This window comes from Podarcis bocagei, assembly GCF_964188305.1.
Source record: "Podarcis bocagei genome assembly, chromosome: 1".
Lineage (NCBI taxonomy): Eukaryota > Metazoa > Chordata > Lepidosauria > Squamata > Lacertidae > Podarcis > Podarcis bocagei.
The window spans coordinates 61,488,050-61,510,040 of NC_138125.1; the positions used below are offsets into that span (position 1 = coordinate 61,488,050).

Sequence of the window (21,991 nt, forward strand, 5' to 3'; positions counted from 1 at the left end):
TGGGGAGGCAACTGCCCCTCCCTGTCCCCCATGGCTACACCCATGCTGCCTCTCATCTTGGAAGTACAGTGGTACCTCGGGTTACATACGCTTCAGGTTACAGACTCCGCTAACCCAGAAATAGTGCTTCTGGTTAAGAACTTTGCTTCAGGATGAGAACAGAAATCACGCAGCAGTGGCGTGGCAGCAGCAGGAGGCCCCATTAGCTAAAGTGGTGCTTCAGGTTAAGAACAGTTTCAGGTTAAGAACTGACCTCCGGAACGAATTAAGTACTTAACCCGAGGTACCATTGTAATATACAGCCATTGTTCTCCCCATGCATTTGTCTAACTTACTTAGAAAGCCATTCGAGCTGATAGCCACCACATATTGTGGGAGAGAATTCTGAGGTTTAGCTGTGCATTGCATGAAGATGTGCTTTGTCTGGGAAGGAGGTTATTAGCATGTTGGTGGGGGTGGTATGTACAGTAAGGTTACCAGATGTCCCCGTTTCCTGGGGACAGTCCCTGGATTTACAAATCAGTCCCCACACAAAATCCTATCATTCCTACTGAAGTTGAAAAGTGTCCCCGGATTCATTGAAAAAAATCTGATAACCTTAATGTACAGTAATTTGTGTCCTCATGTTGATCATTTATGTTGTGAACTGCCCTGTGATCTTCAAACAAATAATGCTTTATTTGGTCTTCCCTGAATCGTCCAACATACAGCTTCATCAGACGTTCTCGTGTCCTAATATTTTCAAAGAAGCCTGTTCACCTTTGGTGTCCTGTCTTATTTGTTTCCAGCGCCCTACTTTTCTTTTAAGTGCCAGATACTGCAACCTTTTTTCCTCCTATAGGAATTTCTCTTGTCCCTTGACCATTTCATCTGCCCCTTTCCTTAAACTTTTCGGGATTGCAAGCCTTTTTCTCATTCCTAGAAAATGCCACACCAAGAAGCATGTTTTTCTTAGTGATTTGCAACACGTGCAAGGAGGCTTCCGTTGGATTTCCCACATTCGTTTTTATGCACACCACGGCCAAGCCGCTCGCTCGCTCGTGCGCGCGCGCACTCTTTATCAACAAAGCGTTTCTTCCTCCGCTTCGCAATATTCATCAGGCGGCTGCTGCCATGGTGACTGGCATCGGCTCAGCTGATGGCTTGAGGCAGATGCACCAATCCAGCGGTGAAGCACGGGATGATGCTGAACAAACCCGGCAGGTGATTGGGCAGTGGGTGCAGGGTGCTATTTTTAGGGGGCGTGGCAAAGATAGGAGGGTGAAGGAGGCGGGAGGGGAAGAGTGAGCCTCGAGCCCTCGGCGCTGGAGCGAACAAAAGCGTCCCTTGTTCGCGGGCGGCTGCACAGCAGCGGCGCAGGTAAGTGGGGGGAATCGGTTTCTGGAACCCGAAGCGAAATGGGATATTGGAGTGAATCGAGGTCTCGGTAGCGAAGCAAGCAGAAAATAAATAGTTTTGCATGCTATTAATAAAGCGGCGCCCGCCTTGGGTGGTTTTCCGGCGATGAGAAGGTGCACGTCGCGGTTGTTGTGAGTTAAAAAGAGCGGACAACAGGTTTCATATGCTCTAGTTATAAAAAAAGCGGAAATTGAATATGTTTCCTATAACGTCCCTTCGTTTTAACACTGGCACTAGGCATGAAGGGGGTCATTTTAGGCTCCTGTTAACGGTGGCCAGTTTTATCTCTAGGCTGCAATGGCTTGAATTCCATTTTATTTTCTTAACTTTGCATCCTACCAATGTAGTGGGGGGGATTGTAGAGTTGAAGCAATAATGCCGTCTGCTCTGTAAAGAAAAGAAAGACCTTGTGTGTTTGCCAAGCCAGAGTACATAACAGGTTGGTATACCGGTAACTAAACAGAGCCCCCTTTTTTTCTACCTTCTTTTGAACGGAGTTCAAAGTGTTCAGCATCTGACTGGTTGACGACCTGTGCACCGAGATAAGCCCTGCATATCGTGCAGATTGCTTAACGTCCTTGTGGATGAAACAGACCTCTAACATGTTCACTATCGTAGTCCTGGGAGGGGAGGCAGGACGGCATTCTGCTTGAGGCGCAGCTTCTGAGGCAGGCGGAAAATGCTATTGTTATACTTGCATCTACATAGCTTTCACCCCCATGCGGTTTAAAATTATGAACAACTGTGGGGGTGAGGCTTACTCTCAAGCAAGTTTTGGACCATGACCCTGGTTCAAGAATCCACCCTGTACTTAAATTTCCACGAGCATCCTTGGGCTCGTCGTGCTCCCTGGGTTGTTGTACAGATAAAGGTGAATTCGGTAAATGTACTAAACTCTTTGGAAGAAGTGTGGGAATGAAATCCTCCCATTATGCAACAGTAATTCCCTCAAGGTGTATTGAAAGAAAACTAGCTAAATGGAAACTTACTCTCTTCTCCCCTCCCAATAAGTGAACAAGATTTCCTTGAGATAGGTAGAGTGTTTGGGGATATATATATTAGTGGGACTTTTCTTTGCGAGTCCCTGGTCTGCAACTTACTGGATTTGGGGCATGTTTTGAGGTAGAATGTCAGTAGCATTGACTCTTACCTATTCATTTACATCAGTACCAGTAAAAGTTCCCAAGGAGGAAGGTGTCTTTTGAACAGTGGCTCTTTCTTAATCTCGGATGCTCCTTGTGGAGGATAAGGGGAGAGAATGGGTAATTTTAGGGCAGGGGTAGGCAACCTAAGACCCTGGGGCCAGATGTGGCCCAATCGCCTTCTCAGTCTGGCCCGCGGACGGTCTGGGAATCAGCGTGTTTTTACATGAGTGGAATGTGTGCTTTTATTTAAAATGCATCTCTGGGTTATTTGTGGGGCATGGGAATTTGTTCTTTTTTTTTCTTTTCAAAATCTAGTCCTGTCCACCACATGGTCTGAGGGACGGTGGACCGGCCCACAGCTGAAAAAGGTTTCTGACCCCTGTTTTAGGTACCATTTTTGTCTTGAGAGTGACCTAGGAGCAAAACAGTAGGAAAGGTCACACTCGTGCTGCTCACTCTAAGGAGAAGGAATTGTAAAAGCCAATAAAAAGTACTTGAGTGTAATAAATGTGTGTCCTTGAGAAGATATCTGTGCTGGAAGCCCTGAGGCTCAGATAAAACTCCAAGGTTGGCATTCTCCACTGTATGTTAAAGATTGCACAAAAAGAAAATGAGATGTTCCTAACAATTGTACCATTGGAGGTAGGCAATCTTATAATTTGTTTTTCAATGATGGCAGATCACTGGCCACTGTTCCTATATTATTCTATATAATAATGCTACCTAGAGCTTAGCAATAAATTACTTTTTTACACTACTGGTGGTATTGTGTACTGTATTCGTGCTTGGACAAGATTAGATTTCTTTAAAATATTTTTTGCCATGTGCATTAATACTTGCTCCATTAAGTAACAATACGGTTAAGTAACAATGCTCCAGTTAAATAACAATACATTGGTTTATGCAGTAGGGTGTTTCCTTTTCTTTACACTCAGGGCTGGTCTGAGCTCACCTTTTGAACTGTTCAAACCACACAAGTAAAACATAGTCTACATCTGTTAAAACAACCTACTTTTGATATAGCTGTACTAAGTTGCCAGTTTCTTTCTTCTATGGTACCTGAGCTTTTAGGAATTAAGCAGTAGTCAAGCATTCAGCAGACACTCAGATCTAGAGAAGAAAATATTGTGCCTGTGGATTTTCTGCCTATCATAGACACAAGATTTCCTTGGTTTAATTCTGGTGCAAGTGAATTAGATCAGATAGCAATATAAAAATCTAGTTTAGTTTTGTCCACACATGGTGTGTGTGCAGGGGCCCAGATGCTTGCTGATACAGCAGATGGAATTGGTTCTTGGACAGAAGTAGAGATGGGTCATCAGTTTTCTTTTTTACTATCTATATGAGGATAAAGATGATTCGGGAGAGGAGCAACAGGTAATCTGCTTTATCCAGGGAGATTGCTTGTGTGTTGGATTGTACACTACAAATCAGGAGCATTGGTAGCTGCCACTTAGAAAGGTTTTGCCTCCTCCTGAGGCAAGCATTGGCTTAAGAGAGAGTACAGAAAGATGTTGAAATGGAAGTAGTTAGGTACTTCTTGTTGGGATTAGGAAAGCAGGAGGCTATTGATTGCTGCAGTATTGGTGACTCTGGCAACTTGTAGTTGTATCCATCTATCTACAGGTCACTTGGGCTAAGGACTAAGTAGTTCTCAATTTGAAGATTATAAGCCCTAAGCTTATCTTGGCACTTTTGTGCCCAGCCCTCTATCCTTAGTTGCTCTAACTAGCAGAGTTTAGTAAGGGTATGATCCTCGAAGGCATTTAGCCTATGCCAGCATCTCAGATAGGCTAGATCAATTCTGGCTGCTAGTGAGGGAAGGCCCAACTCATTTCTGTGGTGGGTCTCCCGATGTTCTGCCAGGAAGTCCCAAAAATCAGCCTCATAAATTTATTTTGTAGGACCTCTATTTCAGATCTAACACCAGTTCCCAAAATCTCAGCCCAGTAGAGCATTTGGGCAATGATTTTAGAGACAGTGATCTTAATAGCTAACTTTATTAACTGGCCACCCTTTGAATGGAAGAACCATACCCAGTAGTGACCAAATATTAGCTTAATTGCTTCCAGATGGTGTTTCCATTATGACTTTCCATCAATAAGTAATCCTAGATATTTAAATCTGGGTACTTGCTCAAGCGTGCAACAATCTAGAGTCTACCTGGACTTGGTAGTCCTCTTGCCAAATACAGTGACCTTGGTTTTATCATAGTTAATTTTTAGATGTTTGTTTTTACACAGCTGTCCAATTTAACCAGCACCCTCCTAAGTCCAATTTTATTCTGAGATAACAAAACTAAATCATTGGTGTAGAGCAGAATTGACAATTTACGATTCACAAGGGTGGGGGCAGAAAAGGAGGAGGATTCCATATCAGGGATTAAATTATTTATATAGTAATTAAATAGGAAGGGTGCCAGTATACATCCTTGCTTGACACCTCTGTTAATTGTGATTCTTCTTTGGCGATCACTTGTAGTTGAGTAAGATTGTCTTCCATAAACACAGTTTTAACAATGAGTCCTTAGGTGACTGTGGAGGCCAATTCTGGATCCACATGTCCTTCCACAGTGGGGACATAGGTTTCTGGGCAGGAGTTGATCATGGTAAGGGTTTGCCAAGTGTGCCTTCCTCTTAGCGCGTTTATCCCTTTCGTTCTGAGTTTGAGCATCTTCAAAGCCCATGACACCTTTGGTAAAGGCTGTTCTTCAATTGGAGCACTCACAGGCCAGTGTTTTCCAATTGTCGGTGTTTATACTACATTTTTTTAGATTTGCCTTGAGAGAGTCTTTAAGCCTCTTTTGTTGACCACCAGCATTATGCTTTCCATTTTTAAGTTTGGAATAGAGTAGCTGCTTTGGAAGACCATAATCGGGCATCTGCACAACATGACCAGTCCAATGAACCTGATGTTGAAGAATCATTGCTTCGACACTGGTGATCTTTCCAGTACACTGGCATTAGTTTGCCTGTATTCCCAAGTGATATGTAAAAAATTTCAAAGACACCGTTGATGGAATCTTTCAAGGAGTTGGAGATGGCGTTTATAAATGGTCCACATTTCACAAGCATACAGTAAGGTTGGTAGTACAATAGCTTTGTAAAAAAGCATTTTGGTTTCCCTGCGAATGTCCTGGTCCTCAAACACTCTGCACATCGGGAGAAAGCTGCACTCACAGAGCTCAGGCGATGCTGGATTTTGGCATCAGTGTTGACCCTTATGGAAAGATTACTGCCCAGGCAGGAAAAGTGATCAACATTTTCCAACGTTACACCATTGAGTTGGATTTGTGGTGCTGCAGAGGGGTTGTTTTGTGCTTTTTGGAGCAGCACTTTGATTTTTTGGATGTTGAGTGATAGGCCAAACTTTTCGTAAGCTTCTGCAAACATATTTAGGATGGTTGGGAGGTCATCTTCTGAGTGTGCGCACACTACGTTGTCATCAGCATACTAAAGCTCTAGGATGAAAGGTACAGTAACCTTACTCTTTGCTTTCAGCCTGCTCAGATAAAAGAGCTTTCCATCTGTTTAATATATGTTTTCTACTCTCGAGGGGAGTTTCCCTTTGACAAAGTGTAGGATCATGGCAATGAAAATAATGAATAGAGTTGGGGCAATAATGCAAACCTGTTTAACACCTGATCTCAATGTGAATGGTTCATTTTGAGAGCCATTGTTATCTGCAATTGTGGCCATCATATTATCATGGAGGAGCCGAAGCATGTTCACAAATTTATCTGGGCAGCTGATTTTCAGAAGTTCATTCCACAGGGCATTACGATTCACAGTTTCGAAGGTCTTAGTCAGGTCAATAAAAGCCATATAAAAAGGCTGGCTTTGCTCTCTGCATTTTTCTTGAAGCTATTGAGAGGTGAAAATCATGTCCACTGCCCCCCTAGAGGGTCAAAAACCATTTTGGGATTTAAGAAGGGTCACCTCAGATATTGTTAAGAGACGGTTTGCTAAAATCCTTACAAAAATTTTGACAGCCGCAGCTAATAAAGAGATGCCTTGACAGTTTGCGCAATCTGTTCTGTCACCTTTTTTTAAGAGATTGATTATTTTGGCGTCCCTTAAGTCTGCTGGGATCTCCTCTCCCAGATTTTTTTCATGAGCTTGTGAAGTTGTGCAAGTTCATTTCCACCCACTTTGAAGACTTCAGGCAGGTATCCCATCAGGTGCGGTGGCTTTGTTGTTTTTCATTCGATTAACAGCTGTACACAACTTACCCAGATTTGGAGATACTGCAAGCTCATCTTTAATTTGTTTTTACGGAATTTGTGAGAGGACCTCAGCAGCTACGGGGGAGTTGCAGTTAAGGAGATGCTGGTAATGTTCTTTCCAGCACAGTGCAATAGCTTCTTTATCTTTACAGTGGTACCTCGGGTTAAGAACTTAATTCGTTCTGGAGGTCCGTTCCTAACCTGAAACTGTTCTTAACCTGAAGCACCACTTTAGCTAAGGGGGCCTCCCGCTGCTGCCGCGCCACTGCTGCGCGATTTCTGTTCTCATCCTGAAGCAAAGTTCTTAACCCGAGGTACTATTTCTGGGTTAGTGGAGTCTGTAACCTGAAGCATGTGTAACCCGAGGTACCGCTGTATTTATATAGTAATTAAATAGGAAGGGTGCAAGTATACATCCTTGCTTAACACCCTATATTACAGAAGTACCTTGTTTTGCAACCAGGATTTGCTCCGAAGCCCCGGTCGCTGGCAGAAAAGGACGCTGGACAAAGCACCGCATCTGCGCACGCGTGCCAAACCCAGAAGTAACCCATTCCGGTACTTCCGGGTTTGCCACAGACATTTGATGGAATGGGCACTCGACGAGGCGGACGCTAGACGATTTGGAATTAGCAGGGAGTTCAATCCTGCTGCTTTGCCTTGTGCCCCTGGTGGGAAGATTGCAGGAATATGCAGCCAATGCAGGATTTCACTCCTGCCCACCAATCAGCATCAGGAGTGATGTCAGTGACTGAACATGGTTTGAAGGAAATTGCCTCACACCCAGATTGAACCCCCTCTGCTCTAGAGCATGGACAAGTCCCTGTATCTGAAGTGATACAGAATTCAACCAGAATTCTAATACTTTATTCTGTAAAATGTGTAGAATGAATCCAGAGCAAGACTAGAGGAAGCTGACATTGAAAATGTGCGCAAATATTGTTGAAGCAGACCTCAAACTAGTAGCAGTCAGCTGTGAGCCAGAAAGTCCCTGTATTTGCTATAGCAATGAATTATTTGGGGTAGTTTCATGCAAGTCACTCTCTCTTGACTTCAAACACAGCTAAACACTATGTAGAGGCTAAATATTTATTAGTCATAAGTTTTTTATATTTCACAACTTCTTTGCTGACTAATAATTAGTTTGGCAGTTTACAAAACATAACTATCTGGACAGGGTTGTTTCTACTCTGTAAATAATGTACCAAGCGGAAACATGCATTTCTATGTTTCATCTTACATCATTTGTTTTGTAACCTTAAAAATTGGACAAAGAAAGAGGAAGTGAAGAGCACACACTGTTTCTTATATTTTTAGACTTGTTTAAATGGGTCACACTAGATAGCTCAGTTGGTTAGGGTGTGGTGCTGCTAAACATCAAGGTTGCAGGTTCAGTCCAGCTGCATATTCTGCAATGCAGAAGGTTGGACTAGATGATTCTCAGGGTCCCTTTTAACTCTATGATTCTATGAAATTGAGAACTTTTTGTTTTTACAGTCAAGCAGTGTATAAATTTTATTAAATACATGCATAAGGCACCCGTTGCCCTTGCATTTCAGAACAGCTACTGCAGACAGAGAGAAGCAAAGTACAATGGAACCTCCGTTGTCAAACATCTCGGCTGCCAAACATTTCGGAAGCTGAAAGCCGAAAACCTGGAAGTGAATGCTTCTGTTTTCGAACACGCCTCGGAGGTCGAATGGCTTCCGAGGCACATTTCTCCATTTTCTCCATTCACCTTGCTGACAGCCCTTTGATCTTCAGTTTTCGAACATTTCGGAAGTTGGAACGGACTTCCGGAACAGATTCCGGAACAGAAAACCGAGGTCCCACTGTACAGTGGTACCTCGGGTTACATACGCTTCAGGTTACATACGCTTCAGGTTACAGACTCCGCTAACCCAGAAATAGTACCTCAGGTTAAGAACTTTGCTTCAGGATGAGAACAGAAATCGCCCAGCAGTGGCGCGCAGCAGGAGGAGGCCCCATTAGCTAAAGTGGTGCTTCAGGTTAAGTTTCAGGTTAAGAATGGACGTCCAGAACGAATTAAGTTCTTAACCCGAGGTACCACTGTACTGTACTGGGAACCACAGGAGGAGAGCGGGTTCTCGTGCTCCAAACCGGCTTGCTGCTTTCCTATAGGCCACTGTTCAGCCACTGTAAGAACCGGGTGCTAGACTAGATGGGATGTTGGCCTTCTCAAACAAAAATGGGGGGGGGGGAATAATGTTAGTTAATTATCACACTGAAGTGTCCCATCCCTTTCAATAAGGAGATTTTTTGAGATAATTCATATATTTATTTAAGAATATCAGATTGGTTTTGTATTAAGATACAGTAGGAATCTTGAAAGGTTTCTATAACAGGATGTGTTACATTGTATGATATTCTTTGCTGATATTTGTATTATCATTTGGAGTTCATATAGCACATGTAATGTTTATATTAATTGGATGATATATTTAATTAATAAATAAAAACAGCCAGACACTTTTTGAGGGTGTTATGGAAGAGGGCCATTTTTAAAATTTTGCCTCACGTCCTTCCCTTGGGCTGGAACTTACATAACCCTGTATATAATATAACCTTATATATTGATCTTATATATCCCAGATATAATGAAGATTCCCTGAAACTTTCTGGGGCAGCCCAGTCAGATGGGGAGCATGTAAATAATAAATTATTATTCTATTAGCTCTCGCAACTGAAAGTTTTATAGTAGGCATGGGAACCTTTTTTAGCCTGAGGCTTGTGTCAGATGAATCCAGAGATGAAACAGGGCAAGAGCAACAGATGTGTCTCCTACTTTTTACAGTGACTCATTCCAGCTGTAGAAAAACTGGCACGTTTACACATTCACAAACAGGTATTTCTTCAACCAGGCAAGCAAGAGGGATTGTTGTTGTTGAAGAGCACATTCTAGTCAGGCGATTCTGTGTTCCTGAGTAAGGTCTGGGAAGTGCTAGATGGACTTGGAGGTTTCCTACCTGTTAGACAGCTTTCAGAGCCAGGTTTTGACAGACCTTCGTGGGAAGAGCATACTGAATGCCTTGCTGTTCAAAACACGCAACATAGATGATATTAAGAACACAGTCAGAATAAAGGGTGTGGTTTTAGAGGTGTGTTGATTCTTAATTATGAAGAGTTTTGTAGATTAACACCCAGTGCCTTAATCTTCCCTGTAAACAATTGGGAGCCAGTGCAGATTTTGGAGCCTTGGTTTAACACACTGTGTACCATCCCAGCAAGGTAATGTTGTGCCTGTGCTAACTGAAGCTTTGGAACCTGGGAAGACTAGCACCACATCACCTATCCTATATTATTTTTAAAATGACCAGGCTGGGTTCATTTTGTTCGGAGACCACCTGATCTCAAAACAGTAGTTTAGAGTGAAGCTGATCACCTCAATGGCGTCGCAAGTAATATATGCACTGGAGTCCAATCAATGAGATCCAAAATAATTGTGAAAAGGTGGCCTTTGGGAGAGAAGCTCATTGTTCACCAGTGAAGGGGGTAATAAAATTACCCTCTTGAAGTTAGCAGTCCTAGATAATTTAAGTTACTAAAGTCTAAACTCTTTATACATGAGGGGGAAAAAATGAGAAGGTTGAATTCAGTATTTAAAAATTCACATGAAAACAGTTTGTTATAAGATGGAGGTTTTAAGGGCTTTCCCCCCATTTTTATGCACCTTTCAGGAAGCTTTTTTGGTACCACTCGTTATTAACTGCAGTTTTGGCATTAAGACCTCTTTTTGTAAGGATGTTTTTGGTCAGTTGGGTCAACTTTTAATTCATAAGCTGTTGTCTTGCTTTGGCTTAAGAAATACATAAAGAAAAGAAGAAGTAAAGACAAAAAGTGTCTACAAACCTGTGTGCACCATTATTTTATTTGAAATTTTCCTTCTTTAACTACTATCAGCTGTAGCCAACAAGCCACAGATAGAGGAAGACTTGATTTGAAGATAGAAGCCTGTTATGTGTGCATAATCCATTTTGGGTTGTAGCAATTGGCCTAGTGGGAAACTGTAAGGTACTTTGATTTCCTTGGAGCTTGCGTGGGTAAATTTATTGTTATTATTTGCATTCATATCCCATCTTTTCCTCCAAGATAGTCAAGGTGGTGTACATGGTTCTCCCCGCTTTATTCACCACAATCCTGTGAGGCTGAGAGGCGGTGACTTGCTTAAGATCACCCAATGAGTGTCTTGGCTGAGTGGAGATTCGAACCCTGGTCTCCCAGGTCATAGTCTGACACTCCAATCACTGTACCACACTGGTGGAAACCTAGTATTTTCACTTTTATATGTGGAAGTCTTTTTTAAGAGCAAAGACTGCAGAATTGTTCATGGTGAGTTCCAGCATCTCTTTTTCTAGAAAAATAGCACTGCTTGGAACTATATTGTGTTGGGCAGGTTAAGGTTTGTTTAGCAATGACAGCCTCAATAAACCATTAAATGTCAGACTTGGAAATATGTAGTATACAATGGTACAGTGTAGTACAAGCTTGGGCTTGTTTATCTGTACTTTAGAGCTTTGTTTTCTGCATTTGTATGCGATGACCTTTTTGTTAAAAGGTCACTGATTTTGTTAAAGGCAAAGGGAGCCTTGCATTTTGTAGCTGTCAAAACTGTGTGATGCAGCAGTGAGCCAGAACAATGCAAACATAGTGGCATAATCCTGAGTATTGTAAAAGCTGTTTGGAATGACAGCAGTGGATGTAGTCGTCGTCTTCTTCTTTGGCGATCACTCGTAACCGAGTAAGATTGTCTTCCATAAACACGGTTTTAACAATGAATCTGTAAGTGACTGTGGAGACCAATTCTGGATCCACACATCCTTCCCCAGTGGGGACACTGGTTTCCGGACGGGAGTCGATCACAGTGTGGATTTGCCAAGCGTGCCTTCCTCTTAGCACGTTTCTCCCTTGCATCCTGAGTTTGAGTGTCTTTAAAGCCCATGACATCTTTGGTAAAGGCTGTTCTCCAACTGGAGTGGATATAGTAGGCCTCTGCAAAACAGCTGTGGGCTAGGCCCAGGGCTTCCAAAACGATTAGTGGCAGAAGTACTGCAGGGACTCTCCAGGCTGCTGCTTGGGTCTGATCCTATCCATTTTGGTTCCATGTTTATGATCTCTAGCACACATACAAATGCAGGAAGCTGTGCCTCGGTCTGAGAGATCCCCTGCAGCTTGCTGCTGCGTTCTTCTGGTCTCTTTTATGTTGGCCAAATTTTGCCAGTTCCTCTCCCCCACCCTCCACAGCTCTCCACATCCCCTCCTGCACAATGTTTGTGATTTTTAGGGAGTTCTCAGGGCTTCAGTATGTGGGGAAGGCCTGTCGTGCAAGCAGAACTCTACTCAGCCTTCTCTGAATCCTAAACATGGCAGTGTGTGTAGGATATTCTCATAGACGTGTCTCTTAAGAAATTCCATATGGGCATGAGGAGAGCCTAGCCCAGGGGTGCAGAACTTGTTAGGCTCCATGGACCAGATCCTGATCAGGGGGCCCCCACCTGTCAAAACCCCTTTCACTCTGGAGTGAGATCCGGCTGAAGGGGGAGAGAAGTCTTAAGCCCGAACTTGCTGTGATTTTAAAGGAGCAGGAGATTTGCAAAGGACTCTGCTAGCCTTTGGGAGACCCACCCCACTCCAGCTTTAAGATTGCCAGCACCTAATGTTGTGGGAAGTGCCAGGAAAAGGCCTGCAAAAAAATCCAATGCTTGGGAACTCTGGTGGCTTATTTATGTTGTATTGATATAACATGAAATTCATGCTTTGTAGACAAATGCTAACTATTATTTCCCCCTGCAAATAAGATAGCAAACTCTGATTTGCCATAGTCAAGCAGAAGAAGTTAGTGCAAGTCACAGAATTTCGGGCAGGGGTGTGTTATTGTTTTGCACTCAACAGTTTATGAATTTCCTATCGTCTCTCCCTGTAGGTTCCAATGGCTGCCGGTCGGCAAACACAGTTTTCTGAAGGAGGAAAAAGTAAATCCGTAATGAATGGAGCTGGAACCTCTCAAGGACAATGGGGGAGGGCCTGGTAAGAGAATCCTGCCCTAACATAGTTTTAGGTGCTATATAAAAATTGCTTCCAGTACTGCAACATGAAGAAGTGTCAGATCATAAGGCTGGAAGGCTGTGTTTTAGAGGTAATGTAGGTCCAACCCATTCTCCAGAGCAAATTACGGCTCCACTTCAGATTAATGTCTTCATTTCCTTTTAGATGCATTGTTTTATGTGTATCAAAAGTTATCTGTGTACCAAAGAAAGCAAGAAATTGGCTCAAAAGCCTCTTTTGGAAACCTGTTGGAGACATCCTCTCTAACTGGTATAGTTTGAGATAGTCTGGAAGCTGAGAATACAATTAAAATTTTCAGAAGTTGCCACACTTGAGGCAGTGTTGGATTTTTATGTATCAATGCAATCCTCATGATTAAGGCGTTCAACAGATTATTGATCTTCCTGTACTGGAAGTTTTTAGAACATGGATGGGCAACCTTTTTGTATGTGGGGGGCACATTCCCTCAGGGATAATTGCTTGGGGGGTATTAATATGCCAGCAGTGACCAGGGCCAGAATGGGGGGGCAGAGCAGGGACACCCCCATCTCTCTCTTTCTCCTCATGCAGAAGGATTGTGGGGAGAGAAGCAGATTCCTCTTTCCAGAGGCCTGAACTCATTGCTTGCAGAGGGCTTTTGGACCTTACACTGAGGGCTGCATGTGGCCTTAGGTTACCTAGGCCCGTGTTAGAGGGGTTATCTATTATATGAGTTGGATCCCGAGCAGGAAGGTCAGGGAGGTGTCTTGTGCTAAGTTAGGTTCATTGATTACATCGGTTAATTGTTGGGATGCAGCCAAGGAATTGGGGGCAATTGGCTGGCCCCAGCCCACCAGCCAGTGTGCCAGGCCATCTCCAGTCCTTGGATCAGCATGAAACTGTGACCCTAGCTTCAAAAGCCTTCAGAAGCTGGGCACACACACTCAGCAGAGTAAAACGCTGCACAACAGAAGTGGCATGGAGAGGCTGTGTTGAGCATATTTACAAGCAGTTTTTCCAGCATACATCAGGACAAAAGGAAAACATGTCTTCTCCCCTTCATGTCCAAAGCAAGACAGCAAAACAAAAGCTATACACAAACGGAAGTTCCCAGCAAGCTGTGCTGGACTGTAAACAGACATGTAACACACAACAGTCTCATGCCTGTCCCTTAAGGTGGAACGGAATATTCTAACAGTAATATGCAGATGTTTATGAACAAGAAACAGAAAGGTACCCCTAGTAGGGTTATTTGGAGTCGCAGATCTGGGATCAATGCCAAAATAAATATGGTGGGAGCAGGCCCATTTCTAGAAGTAAAGAGAAAATAGATGCGAGATGCTGAACCTTCCCCCAAATATGTCACTTACCTCCTTGAAATTTGTCCCTTGCTATGGCTTTTCAGAGGATGCAAATGCTGGAAGTGAGCCTAGGTGAAATAAGTTGTTATGGGTGTGTGTAGGTTGGCTGGTTTTGCAAATTCTACTGTCATCCTTGAGACCCCGAGCACTGCACAATAAACAAATTATTTATCTCTGTGTCTAAATCAGGCCATAATCAAAGCAGCAGCATCTTGCAACTATTCGGTTTCTTGTTTCTCTTACGTTTCAGGAAAGTCGACTGGTTTTCCTTGGCGTGTGTCATCTTTCTACTCCTATTTGCACCCTTCATTGTATATTATTTCATAATGTCATGTGATCAGTACAGTTGTTCTCTAACTAAGCCAGCCATTGACTTGGTGACGGGGAAAGCCAGTCTCTTGGATATCTGGCACAAGACACCACCATTGACTTGGAAAGCTGCGACCCTCTATGCTTCTTGGGTAATCTTCCAGGTATGTGCCTTGAGGCTTCTCTGTTAGAATCCAATAGGGCATAAGTAAGGCAGTCTCAGGTATGTGATCAAAACTGAGCTTTTCTGATTACGAAACAGTATTTTATTGGTAGAATCAAAGCTCACACATGAAACTAGGGAATATAGACTGTCCATTACTATCCTGTGAATGATATTGGCAACAACCCAAGACTCTGGGATTCAGCATTCTGTCACCACCCAATTTGCATCAGCTGTTAAGACCCCTGGCTTTCTGGACCTGTGTGTGATAATTTTACTGCTGACCCATTTTCATTTGTATTGCTGTTTCCAGTACTGTCCTCCCACTCATGTTCTACATACATACACACACCAAATACAATTACTGAGTCATTAGAAAGACTGTAGGTACATAAGAATTTACACAGGGAGAAGAAATGTAGATAACATAGAATAATGCGTGAAACTGCAGGGAGTAGAAATTATCAAGGTGGGATTTGGAAGAAAAAACACAACTGTCAGAAATAAGAGCATTGAGAACACGAGCCAAAATTACCCATCCTTCATAACTACCTGACAGTTCAGAAATCATTTAACGTTTTTATAACGAAGATTCCTGCATTGTAGGGGGGTTGACTAGATGACCCTCAGGGTCCCTTCTGACTCTACAATTCTTTGATTCTAAGATGCTTCTGACAAATTAATTTTTGTTACAGGTATTTTTGTACATGCTTCCTGACTTTTGTCACAAATTTCTTCCTTATTTTCGAGGAGGAGTGCATGAAGGGGCTGTCACACCCGCTGGTAAGCTCATTTTTGCCAATACTTTTTCTTCACAAGGCTTTTTAGCATTGCCAAGAAATATGGGTCAGGGAACAATGATGGCATGGGCTACTCTTGTTGTTCCATGTGCAGAGACCTAAAAAGGCAAACTCAACCCACTAAGTGTGTTGCTTTTGTGATGCAGGAGAAAAGGCATTGTTTACAACTAAACCCCAAAGGAATTCTTAGAATGTGGGATCTGTGTCTTTCAGCTGCTTAGATTTTGCCCCTCGGAGGGTTGTATGAAGTCAGTATGGGGTAGCGGTTAGAGTTGTTGTGAGGATAAAGGGGGGGGGCGGCAGCAAAGAACCATGTCTATCACCTTGAACTCCTTGCAGGAAAGTTGGGAAAGTTGCAATCAATCAATCAATTTCTACAGTGAAGTGTATACATGCTTGGGCATGCTGCATTGTACTATAGAAACCCTTTTGACTCTGCAAAAGTGATTCACATGCAACAGGCCACCAGCTCAATGCCAACTGATCCCAGAAAGCTTGACAGCAGAAAATCTATGAAGTGCTAAAGCAGCGGCAGGGAGCCCAAGGTCTACATTACCTCAAGGGTAACCTTCAAAGAGGCCAAATGCCAGTGATGGGTAGGGCCAGAAGCAAAACGTGGGTGGGTTCCTAGGCAAAATGTGGTTGGAGCAATAGGTGTCGCTTAACTTTGTGAGGCAGGCTACATTCCAACCACACAAAAATGTGATGTTGCTACACAAACACACCCTTTGTTCGCATACATCCTACATCCAGGCAAGCAAGAGGCAGTATCATAGTTCAAAGGCATGCTCCAGACAGGAAGGATTGTGGTCTAGGGTGTCCCATGGGCCAGATGCAGAGACCAGAGGACCACGTTTGGCCTGTGGGTTTGAGGTCTGTGTCAAAAGCTCAATTACAAGGTCCCCGATAAAAATGCAAGTAGCATTCCACAAAGCTAACAAGACATCCATCACTTGGGAAACGTTTTCTCTTCATCAAGGTCATCCTAATATTGGCTGAATTTCCGAGAGCATCCTAATGTCAAATTAAGGATTGAGAACTAAACCAATGTAACCTAAGAACATCTCTGCTGGATATATCCAATCCAGCATCCTGTTTGCAAAAACAGCCAGGCACATGCTTCCAGGAAGTTCACAAGCAGGACATGAGAAACACAGGATTCCTGTTTCTTTATGTGTTTGTTAAACATGGAGGTTCCATTTGGCTATCCTGGCTAATAGTAGTTGATACTCAATTTTACAGAAAATAGGTTTTATGGCTAATGCTTTGTTTAGCATTTTATTGTCAAGCGTTCACCATTCTGAGAACTCTTGCGAAAGGGCAGTCTACAAATACATCTGGGTACACAGTTGCCCATGTTGTACTATTGGAACAGGTTGGGATAGTGGGTGATTTTTAAAATGTTCCACTACATTCAAAGCAGATTCATAAAAATAGACTGGGTAGGATGAGCTGGTTCCTCCCCACTCCAAAACTCTATGCTATGAAGACTTGCATCACTTTATGAAAACAGGGTACAGAACTGCAAAGTTCACAACCACTGGATATCACACTGACTTCCCTACCTCTTTGTCAAGTGCCATCACTAAACTGGACCATGCAACTCTCTTCCCTTTCAGGCGCAGTACTCAAATATGAGGTCAATGGACTTCAAGCCTGGCTTATCACGCACATACTCTGGTTTGCAAATGCTTACCACTTCCACTGGTTCTCGCCCACCATCATTTTTGACAACTGGATTCCTCTCTTGTGGTGTGCAAATATCCTGGGCTATGCCATTTCCATATTTGTAATGATAAAAGCCTACTATTTCCCCACTAATGCAGAAGATCGGTATGTTGGCATTGCATATATTACTACATCTATGGTGTTTGCACATTTGATGAGCATTTTTCATTCTGATAAATAAAACAAATCAATCCAGTAGCACCCTACTTTTGCTTTCCCACTTGACATCCTAGATGCAGGAATCTAATATTTGTCCATTATAGCATACAACCATGTAAACTCATTAGACTAGTCAGTAAGTACAGTGGTACCTCAGGTTACATACGCTTCAGGTTACAGACTCCGCTAACCCAGAAATAGTACCTCGGGTTAAGAACTTTGCTTCAGGATGAGAACAGAAATCGTGCTCCGGCAGCAGCGGGAGGCCCCATTAGCTAAAGTAGTGCTTCAGGTTAAGAACAGTTTCAGGTTAAGAATGGACCTCCGGAACGATTTAAGTACTTAACGTGAGGTACCACTGTAATTAAGTGACGCAGGTGGCGCTGTGGGTTGATCCACAGAGCCTAGGACTTGCCGATCAGAAGGCCGCGGTTCGAATCCTTGCGATGGGGTGAGCGCCCGTTGCTCGGTCCCTGCTCCTGCCAACCTAGCAGTTCGAAAGCACATCAAAGTGCAAGTAGATTAAAAGGTACCACTCTGGCGGGAAGGTTAACGGCGTTTCCGTGCGCTGCTCTGGTTTGCCAGAAGCGGCTTAGTCATGCTGGCCACATGACCTGGAAGCTGTACGCCGGCTCCCTTGGCCAATAAAGCGAGATGAGCGCCGCAACCCGAATCGGTCATGACTGGACCTAATGGTCAGAGGACTCTTTACCTTTACCTTTTACCACTGTAATTATGTGCCTTTTAAAAGAATTTTCTCTATATCATGTTTTGAAATTGATTTTAGATTAATCTTTTCAATTTTTTGTATCTGTTTTAAACAATTTTAGCAAATTCACTGGTAACTTCTTCTACGACTTCATGATGGGGATTGAATTTAATCCTCGTTTAGGAAAGTGGTTTGATTTCAAACTGTTCTTCAATGGCCGCCCAGGCATTGTAGCATGGACTCTGATCAACCTCTCTTATGCAGCGAAACAACAAGAATTATATGGACAAGTAACTAACTCAATGATACTTGTCAATGTCCTCCAGGTAAGCCAAGACCTTGTTAAATGCCAAGTGAATGTTAATGCTCTGAATATATAAATTGATGGAATTTAGGATCTAATAGGTGCTCCATATATCTAGCTTCATCCCCTTGCTCCTGCTTACATTTATATCCCAACTTTCTTCCATCATGGAACTCAAGGTAGCGTACATGTGATTCCCAGTCACTCATCCAGGTGCTGAACAGAACAAGATCTGCTTTACTTCAGCAAAGTGGTGACCTCATGTGCCTTCAAGCTAACACTTGTAGCCCATAATCAGTATAAGTTAATAAGTTCTGATCTCAGTGCGGTAAAGGATTATGGCTCACATAAGTGTGCATGTGTGTGCCCATCAAGTTTAGGGGCTAGCAATACTTTCAAATATTGGAAGTTTGATTCTCTGAAGTGTAGAGTGCCTAGAACTGCATTTTTGTCAAAAACTTTTATCCCATCTCAAATAAGAGAAAATTTGTAAGATGAGACTCAGCAGAAGCAATCAAAAGAAGCCTGATGTGACTATACTGCCAAAATCTAGCGATTTAAGCATTTAAATTTTCAAGGAAGGATTTCACAGTTGACCATCTATGGCTAGCCCTAGTGATCTCTGTTGTGTTCTTTTTCAGGGTATATATGTTTTGGATTTTTTCTGGAATGAAGCCTGGTATTTGAAAACGATGGACATCTGTCACGATCATTTTGGATGGTACCTGGGCTGGGGAGACACTGTTTGGCTTCCTTATCTCTATACACTGCAGGTATTTTCATATGTTCATGATGTGAAATTCATTAATCCCTAGAAACAGTAGTAACAACAGTGGCATTATTAGCTGCTACAGTAAAGGTCCTGTTCAATTTTATTGACTGCTTTGGACACATGCTGTGGCTCCTGACATCCCAAACCAAATACATTTATATCCTGCCCCTTTTTTCCCCCTAAGAAGCAGGATACAAGTGGTCTCCTTCCATCCCATTTTATCCTTGCAGCAACCCTGTGAGGAAGATTTTGCTGAGAGGTAGTGATTGAGCCAAACTCACCCAGAGAGTTGATGACGGAGTGAAGATTTGAACCCAGATCTCCCCAGTCCTCATCCAGCTGTCTGAACACTACATCATATTGGCTCTCATTATAACAAAGCGAGTGACTGCAGGGTCATCTGTGGCTTATCTATCTGTGTTATAGAGTATTCATCATAAGAGCAGCCCCCCCCCCCCCGGCTGGCAACAGCTTCATTCTCTAGTATGGGCTCCTCTAATGAAAGCTGACAGGTACCAATTCTGTATAAACGTTTGCTTATGGGGTATGTTTCTCTCTCCTTCTTTAGGGATTATACTTGGTCTACCACCCTGTCCATCTGGCTACAAGCAGTGCAATTGGGATTCTACTATTTGGTTTAGTGGGCTACTATATCTTTAGAATGACCAATCATCAGAAAGATCTCTTTCGTCGTACAGATGGCAACTGTAAAATCTGGGGCATGAAGCCCAAGTACATTGAATGCTCCTATACGTCAACGGATGGGATCAAACACCACAGCAAGTTGTTGACATCCGGCTTCTGGGGAGTGGCACGCCATTTTAACTATACAGGCGACTTGATGGGCTCCCTGGCATACTGTCTATGTTGTGGTTTTGAACACATTCTGCCTTACTTCTACATAATTTATATGACCATTCTTCTGGTTCACCGTTGCGTCCGGGATGAACACCGATGCTCCAGCAAGTATGGCAACAATTGGAAGAAGTATACTGATGCAGTACCTTACCGGCTAATTCCTGGGCTCTTTTAAATGCTTGATTTCTCGACTTCAAAAGGTTTATGAACAGTTATCTTTTCAGTGCAGCAAGTTTTGAGGATCTAAAAAGCAGCACCTTTTTAGCGCACCTGATGAGACACGATTCTAATATCTGTTAAGGTCATTGTGCCACTAAAATGATCTAACTTTTTTAAAGGTGTGGATTTTGTTTTGTTTTTTAAGAGTTCCCTGTCCTTGACCAACAAAGCTTCAGATTAAAAAGTTGAATCTTGAGGTGCATTCAGATTGACACCTTGGACACACACAGATTCCAAAGTGTGTACAGGGACAGGAATACATACACAAGCCCTGCCACCAGTGTCCTCATGGATCTTTCCCCTGCCTGTCCTACCTGTCCTCATGTTGTGTGAGGAAGGTCTTGCATCTGCTTGAAAGTGCCTTACTAACTGCACATGATGGAAGATGTTTCTTCTCAACTTCACCTGTTCAACTTCACAGAAGTAGAAGCCACCTGCAGACTTCCATTGGGCAACACAAGGGAGGTCCAGAATGGGGTGGTGGGCAAGATGCTCGTGAGAACTTTGGGGACAAGGTTTGCTTGTGTGCTGGCCACAAGGATGCTAGGGGGAGGGATTGAATGCACATCCATGCGTCCATCTACACTTGGAACATTTGTGTGTGAACATGCCTCTGGTTGTAACTGAATCTACAATGTTACTTCACTCTGGGACACAACCCACAGGCAAATGACTGGCCCTTTAAAACTTCTATTCATTCCCCTGTGGTTTGAAGAGTGGTGATTCTTGATAGCTTCAATCGGAGTTTGATTGTTCAGGTCAGCTATAAATGAACAGAGATCCAGTTACAATATCATTTGATATCTGGTCTTCAGATAGGCTTATTGTAACTACATCAGAGATTCTGGAGCAGTAGTTAAGCTCTAAATGCATACTGGATAACGAAGGGACATGATTCTAAAACATGACAGCTGGGTTGGTAGAAGGTCTCTTATCAGTTCTGTTAATTGTGATAAAAATCACATTCTAGAAATGTGTTGGAATACTGCCCTCACTAATTATCATAGATGTTTTCTGCATACAAGTTCACCCTCTTATGGGAATGCATATATTTTAAGTGGGAATAGCAACACTTCTGCCTACCTTTTTCAAAATTGCATACTAGATGCAGATAGTTTACCACTTTGAGAACTAAGTTCCTGTTTGACAAGGAACCACCTAGCCTAAACTTCATATGCAGTCTTTCCAGTAACACCTCTTGATTATACAGCTTAATGTTAGGGTGAGGAAGACTAGCTGGTGAAGGACATCAAGGCTTTACCCTATAGTTAATGCAAAACTCCCTTGCCTGGCCCTAGGTGGCTTTGATGCTTTCTGTTTACTGTGAAAACAGTGCTGGAATAGTGTCTTCACAAAATCAAATTCAAAGGTGAAGAAAGAAGGCAGAGTATTCTTCCCATTCATGCATTAAGTGACATAATGTAAAAATAAAGTGGAGTGTTTTCTTCTGTCCTGTCTTTTTAAATCTGCTCCCACCCAGCTATAGTGCCACGGAATTAAAGTTGCTTTATTTGCTTGCTTACCACATTTTTCACATGCAAGAATATATTTTTCGTAATTAGGAAAGCATAATTTTCACATATGTACATAGCATAATAACAACAGTGGCTCACCAAGTCCACTGACAGATGGACAGATGGGAAACTATCGGTCTGCTATGTAGAAATCAAGCATGTTTTTAATAAAAGGATTACCTTGATCTTCCAAAATGTTATCTTTTCCAGAACAGAATATCTTTATTGTTATAAATACAATACAGTACACTTCCCTGTGATTCATGAATAGTCTAAGCCCCAAGC

The 21,991-nt window shown here is 42.8% G+C and overlaps 1 protein-coding gene across 2 annotated transcripts; it reads left to right on the forward strand.

Moving 5' to 3' along the window:
- The first annotated feature begins 1,184 nt into the window (after window positions 1-1,184).
- DHCR7 (7-dehydrocholesterol reductase) lies at window positions 1,185-21,901 on the forward strand. 2 transcript variants are annotated; one of them, XM_081165053.1, is made up of 8 exons: window positions 1,185-1,203; window positions 12,710-12,813; window positions 14,422-14,644; window positions 15,339-15,426; window positions 17,063-17,276; window positions 18,161-18,365; window positions 18,985-19,116; window positions 19,684-21,901. In XM_081165053.1, the coding sequence occupies exons 2-8, from the start codon at window positions 12,716-12,718 to the stop codon at window positions 20,146-20,148; spliced, it is 1,425 nt and encodes a 474-aa protein (XP_081021179.1). In that variant the 5' UTR covers window positions 1,185-1,203; window positions 12,710-12,715; the 3' UTR covers window positions 20,149-21,901. The 2 variants fall into 2 exon arrangements, with proteins under 2 accessions (XP_081021179.1, XP_081021180.1); XM_081165054.1 differs by lacking the exon at window positions 1,185-1,203 and adding an exon at window positions 1,253-1,359.
- Window positions 21,902-21,991: the final 90 nt, after the last annotated feature.